The sequence below is a fragment of the Littorina saxatilis genome, linkage group LG8 (genome assembly GCF_037325665.1).
Source record: "Littorina saxatilis isolate snail1 linkage group LG8, US_GU_Lsax_2.0, whole genome shotgun sequence".
Lineage (NCBI taxonomy): Eukaryota > Metazoa > Mollusca > Gastropoda > Littorinimorpha > Littorinidae > Littorina > Littorina saxatilis.
Genome location: NC_090252.1, coordinates 3,699,780 through 3,706,890, shown reverse-complemented (window position 1 = coordinate 3,706,890; position 7,111 = coordinate 3,699,780). Strand labels below are relative to the sequence as shown.

The following is a 7,111-nucleotide window of genomic DNA, read 5'->3' as shown; positions in this document are numbered from 1 at the left end:
CTATTTAGAATAGAACAGGATGGATGTTTTGAATGTCAATCACTGGGAGCAGTCAGAAGAGTAAGAATTTTGCTTTGTTCTCACTATCATTTGCTTATGAAGATCATGATGTTGTTCTATTGCTTAGTCAGTCCTAGAAATAATGTCCTAGACCTGTCTTACCTTGCTGTTATCAGTATTTTTGCCCTCTTTCATTACGATGCTATGGTATTTCTGTGGGTCTCCACATGTGTTTGTTTATAAGGCGGAAGTGACCTCCCCTTGTACACAATAGGCCCTCAGAGGAAGCCTACGGACAGACTAGAATAGAACACGCACATAACACAGAATGTCTGCACAGCACACACACACACACAGCAATACAGCACACCGTCTTGTACCTCCTTCTGCCCTGCCGAAGTCGGGGTATCCTTTTTAATCCACCGAACAATTAATATCCACAGCCATGTGTGTCTCCTGCCTCCGAACACACACGCTACAGAGCTCGACTCGATGTGCGCAGTTTCGTATAACAATTATTCTCCAAATTTCCCCACTGTGTTTTATAAAATAATCATATTATGAAAGCACATACATTCTTATCTTAGTTGTTATGTATTCATTGTTAGTAAACATCGGCATTATTCATGTTTTACTTTAAACGCAATCATTGTTATTTATAGATCACAGGCACCTGATGTAAGTAGGTCACACACGTGTAAATGTTGTGCCCAGTCCTTGTTTTTGTTCTGTTATTATTTTAGTTAGCAGGTCTAGTTGAGCACGTATTAAGTATCATGTACCCACTACTAGTCATTGTGCATTTTAGTTAATGGACTGATGATGTCATTTGTATGGAGTCGACGCACGTGCGAGGATATGTATGTGTGGGAGGGTGGGGGGGGGCGGGAGATGGAAGCTTGCTGTATGTTATGTAATGTATATATTGTGTGTGATACGTGGAAATGTGATACTATTTATTTGCATGTATGATACAGGTACAAATGTGATAACTGTAGGCTTATACTAGTGATTACTGTGTGTGATACATGAAATGTGATATGAATGCTGTTTTTATATGTTATACTCTTACTTTCTCCCAAGCGCAAGACAAATTCTTCTATGAAAATTGAAGCCAATAAAATTTGACTTGACTTGAGTTGAAGTTTCATTTTCAGTTACTCTCTCTCTCTCTCTCTCTCTCTCTCTCTCTCTCTCTCTCTCTCTCTCTCTCTCTCTCTCTCTCTCTCTCTCTCTCTCTCTCTCTCTCTCTCTCTCTCTCTCTCTCTCTCTCTCTCTCTCAGAGGCAGAAACAAGGGACTTCTGTTTTCACAACACGTACTTACCTCGCAGGTGATGGTGCTTGTGCTGTTTTGTGTGTGTGTGTGTGTGTGTGTGTGTGTGTGAGTGTGTGTGTGTGTGTGTGTGTGTGTATATGTGTGTGTGTGTGTGTGTGTGTGTGTGTGTGAGAGAGAGAGAGAGAGAGAGAGAGAGAGAGAGAGAGAGAGAGAGAGAGAGAGAGAGAGAGAGAGAGAGAGAGAGAGAGAGAGAGAGAGAGAGAGAGAGATTCAAAAATGATTGAACTGTATTCGTTATCGTTCATTGTATCTTCGTTTTTACATTTAGTCAAGTTTTGACTAAATGTTTTAACGTTGAGGGGGGAATCGAGACGAGGGTGTGGTGTATGTGTGTGTGTGTGTGTGTGTGTGTGTGTGTGTGTGTGTGTGTGCGTGTGTGTAGAGCGATTAAGACCAAACTACTGGACCGATCTTTATGACATTTTACATTAGAGTTCCTGGGATTGATATCCCAGAATGTTTTTTTCTTTTTTTTATAAATGTCTTTGATGACGTCATATCCGGCGTTTCGTGAAAGTTGAGGCGGCACTGTCACGCTCTCATTTTTCAACCAAATTGGTTGAAATTGTGGTCAAGTAATCTTCGACGAAGCCCGGACTTCGGTATTGCATTTCAGCTTGGTGGCTTAACAATTAATTAATGACTTTGGTCATTAAAAATCTGAAAATTGTAAAATAATTTTGTTTTTATAAAATGATTCAAATTTACGTTCATCTTATTCTCCATCATTTGCTGATTCCAAAAACATATAAATATGTTATATTTGGATTAAAAACAAGCTCTGAAAATTAAATATATAAAAATTATGATCAAAATTAAATTGTTGAAATCAATTTAAAAACACTTTCATCTTATTCCTTGTCGGTTCCTGATTCCAAGAACATATAGATATGATATGTTTGGATTGAAAACACGCTCAGAAAGTTAAAACGAAGAGAGGTACAGAAAAGCGTGCTATCCTTCTCAGCGCAAGTACTACCCCGCTGACGATGCTACGAGTATACGGTCTTGCTGCGTTGCATTGCGTTCAGTTTCATTCTGTGAGTTCGACAGCTACTTGACTAAATGTTGTATTTTCGCCTTACGCGACTTGTCTTATTGTGCGTTCATGGGCTGAAACTCCGACGCTCACTCATGTTTATTTAAGTGTATGACTGTTTTTACCCCGCCATTGTCGCTTTGGAAAAAGCATGCTGGGTATGTTCGTGTTTCTATAACCCACCGAACTCTGACATGGATGACAGGATCGTTTCCGTGCGCAGATGGTCTTGTGCTCGCGTGTACACACGACGGTAGATAAAGCACTAGCAGGTCTGCACATAAGTTGACCTGGGAGATCGGAATAATCTCTTACCCCACCAGGCAGCCGCGGCCGGGATTTGAACTCACGACCTTCCGATTAGGAAGCCGATGTCTCACTAGACCACTGCGCCCGTCCGTTCATAGTATCACCAAACTACAACATATTTTACGTTTGGATCATAAGAAAGAAACAAACAGTAAGGAAGATTGCTCTTTTCAGTTAAGCACCAACGGTCTGCGATATATTGTATGCTATGATATTTTGCAATGATGTTTGGCCATAGTTCGTTATACGCGTAGGTGTGCGAGAATATGTATGCGCAGTGCTTTAAAGATGTCCATGTGGGAATGTGTAAGCGGGCGTAGTCGAATGTCCATGTGGAATGTGTAAGTGGAGCATATAAGAATGCCCATGTGTGAATGTGTAAGTGGAGTGTATAAGAATGTGTAAGTGGAGCGTGGTCGAATGTCCATGTGTGAATGGTTAAGTTGAGCGTATAGGAATGTCCATGTGTGCGATGTGTAATTGAGACATGGATGTGTTCATGTCTGAATGCGTAAGCACAATGCAAGGAATGTCCAGAGAGGTATGTGGGAGGTGTTTCGATAACCTGCCCTGTTATATAGTGCTATATGTCTTATGTAAAATCAATGTCTTGTTTGTATTATTGTTATGTACCACGCCTGAATTTCTCTATGAGATAATAAAGTATTCTTATTTTTATTCTTATTCTTATTCTTACTGTATTAATAACGGCTGTTATTTTATACGATCAGCAGGCCGCAGTTCGCAGTTTTTTTCACGCTTTGCACGTGCTTTGTCAGCGCTTTCTTGACTGCAGGATTTTGTCAAATATAATTATTGTCTTGGTGAAAAATGCAGTGCGTTCCGTTTCAATCTGTGGGTCCGAAAGATTGACTAAATCTTTTAATTTTGCTACACGGGACTTGTTCTATATTTGCCTCTGCAGACCTACGGAGAAAAGAGTCACGATGGTCGTCTCTACTCGTGTGAGCCCTGTGACTGTGGGTCTGTGTATAATGCTATGCCTGATGGCCGCCACTGTACACGGCGGGGAGGTCGATGGCATGGAGCAAGGTGATGATGGAGGTAGGCAAGAAAGAGAATATTTCTTCTTACATTTGATACAGCTTCTACATTATTCGCGTTTGAAGCACTCTTTATTGCAAGTCCTGTTGTTGTCAGATCATAGACTATGGAGTAGCTTTAATTTGAAAGGACAGACGAGGCTTACCTGGTAAGGTGAAGGCTGGACCTGATTTAGTAGAGGTACACAGACTGCGACGGCTGTTCTAATGATTAGAGAGGACGCATGCGCAACCAATCACCTTTCAGATAACAATATGTTACAAAGTCAAACACATGTTTTGAAATAATTTAGTGCCCTAATTTTATCCCAAATGCGGAGGGAATTACAGTCTCACTTAAGGGTGGGATTAGAACAGCCGTCGCAGTCTGTGTACCTCTACTAAATCAGGTCCAGCCTTCACCTTACCAGGTAAGCCTCGTCTGTCCTTTCAATTTAGTCTCGGTACACAGACTAGACGGCAATTTCTAATGATTTTTTAGAGATTGCCTTTGTGACATATTGCTCAACCTCCAATACAATTTTATATTACATAGAAACTCACCCTAAGCCTCGCAGAAATATGAGTCCAACAGAGACTGCCCCAAATTTACAGTCGCTGCTTTGTGGTAGAAACGTGAAAACGTGGACTCGCTGCTCCAACCTGCAGCTTTGAGGATAACATCCATGGGGACCCCCCGTGATGCTGCAGCTGACGTACTTGCTGCCCGTGTGCTGTGTGCACCAAATACTTGGGTGTCCACATTAGCTCGTGTGAGAACGTCTCTCATCCACCGAGCCAAGGTGTCCTTGCTGATGGGTTTGTAGGGTTTTTGATAGCTCAAAAGCAGTTTGTCTTCGCATCCCCGAAACTCCTTAGTTCTTCGAAGATAATTATTCTTTGAGCACAGACACAATACACAAAGCCTTGTTCTGTGGAAAGGCTAAAAATTCCAGCGGTGCTAAGTGTTTTCCTTTGCGGGAATGTTTTAGCAATACATTCAAATAAAACACACATTTTGAGTTGGAAAGATGCATTGAATTCACTGACAGACTGTGAAGAGTTTGGCATCTTTGCGCAGATAACAGTGCCAAAAGCATTACAAGTTTGTATGACAATTCCTTCAGTGTTATTTGTTCATGTGGATAGTACAATTCCAAATGCTCCAGCACAACATCCACATTCCATGTGGACGCATATTTAGGAAAAGCGGGTCGAAGTTCAAACACACCTTTCACAAACCGTTTCACTAAACAGTGTTCACCAAATTGAGGACATCCTGCAATGTCTAAGTAACAAGATAGAGCCGATCTGGCCGCACAAATGGCACTATAGCCAAGTCCTGCCCTGAACAGTGTTGCTAGAAAGTTGATCGCATCATTCACAGTCGGCGAAACGGTATGTATACCTCTCCTGCACGCATAGCTTTTCCATTTTGCGATATATGACGCGTAAACTTTCCTAGTTCCCTCTCTCCATGACGAAAAGATGATATTTGAAGCTTGTGCCGAAAGTCCTGACATTCGATATCTGATCCTGAGACTTCGCAAATGATCAACCTTAAGGACTTTCTCAGTCTGTGTTTTTCCTGAAGATTTGAGGGCATGACTAGCAGATTTTCCCTTGCTGACACAAGCACCGGATTGTTTATCAACATCTTTGCCAGTTTTGGATACCACGGTTGACTGGGCCAGTCTGGAACTACTACAACTCCCGTAGCTTTTTCTTTGTTGATTTTGTGCAGCATGCTGGCAATAACACAAAAGGGTGGAAAAGCATAAAAACGTTTATTAGACCATGATAGAGTGAAAGCATTCACCGCTACAGCTTCTGGATCTGGTCTAAATGATACATATTGAGGGAATTTACAGTTTATCCTTGATGCAAACAAATCTATTTCTGGTTTAGCACACAGAATATCCAGAGCACTTGTTAAAATGTCAGTCTTCACGGCCCATTCTGTATCTAGATTGTGTACTCTAGATTCTTCATCTGCTTCTACATTTTCTATCCCTGGTATGTATGCCGATGAAACCCAAATGCCTCGCATAATGCAAAATGACCAGATTTCCTTAGCAACTGCATTGCATGTTACCGAAATGGACCCCATTTTGTCAACACATGCAATGGCTGTAACATTGTCCATCATAAGCCTGAGATGAATGTTAGTTTTGTCCCTAGCAAAGGTTTGCAAAGACAGCAGTGCAGCTTTCAATTCCAGAATATTGATGTGCTGCTGTGCTTCTTGTTGATTCCAAAGTCCACCTGTTCTACCTTGACTACACGCACAACCCCAGCCTTTCTTTGATGCATCAGTGAACATTATGAAATCTGGGTCACCATGATCAGTGTCCACATCATTAACAGATGACATGATATTCTCCCTCCACCATAACATTTCGGTTTTGGCTTCGGCAGAGAACTCCACAGAGGAGTCATAATCATTATTGTTTTGCTTCAAAGCAGCAATTTTATCGTGTTCCATGCATCTGTACCAGAGAGGACCAAATTTCACCGCCTGAAAAGCAGACACTACTTGCCCAATGAACTTTGCGAGTGTTCTTACTGTGGCATACCCCTGATGTAACAGCTCAGTGGCTAGTTTATGTATCCTTTCCTTCCTCTCTGTTGTTAAAGTGACTGTCATGTCCTCTGAATCAATTTCAACCCCAAGATATCTTATTTTATGGGAAGGAGTCACTGTGATTCCCGTAGATATGTGTCATTTTAACAGGCCAGTCACTGTGATTCATGTAGATATGTGTCATTTTAACAGGCCAGTCACTGTGATTCCCGTAGATATGTGTCATTTTAACAGGCCAGTCATTGTGATTCATGTAGATATGTGTCATTTCAACAGGCCAGTCACTGTGATTCATGTAGATATGTGTCATTTCAACAGGCCAGTCACTGTGATTCATGTAGATATGTGTCATTTCAACAGGCCAGTCACTGTGATTCCCGTAGATATGTGTCATTTTAACAGGCCAGTCACTGTGATTCAGGTATAGATATGTGTCATTTTAACAGGCCAGTCACTGTGATTCATGTAGATATGTGTCATTTTAACAGGCCAGTCATTGTGATTCATGTAGATATGTGTCATTTTAACAGGCCAGTCACTGGGATTCATGTAGATATGTGTCCTTTTAACAGGCCAGTCACTGCGATTCCCGTAGATATGTGTCATTTTAACAGGCCAGTCACTGTGATTCCCGTAGATATGTGTCATTTTAACAGGCCAGTCACTGTGATTCCCGTAGATATGTGTCATTTTAACAGGCCAGTCACTGTGATTCATGTTGATATGTGTCATTTTAACAGGCCAGTCATTGTGTTTTCTCCAAACTTGTGTCAGTAATTGTCCTGATCATTTAAAAAAA

General features: G+C 41.3%; 1 protein-coding gene across 1 annotated transcript in view; it reads left to right on the top strand.

The window, feature by feature from the left end:
• Positions 1-1,283: 1,283 nt before the first annotated feature.
• The window catches only part of LOC138974927 (snaclec coagulation factor IX-binding protein subunit A-like), a 15,195-nt gene continuing 9,367 nt past the window's right edge, over positions 1,284-7,111 (top strand). Inside the window, exons 1-2 of the mRNA XM_070347637.1 lie at positions 1,284-1,332; positions 3,611-3,750. Coding sequence (XP_070203738.1) covers positions 3,633-3,750 — 118 coding nt within the window. The 5' untranslated portion in view covers positions 1,284-1,332; positions 3,611-3,632. The remainder of the gene's footprint in view (positions 1,333-3,610; positions 3,751-7,111) is intronic.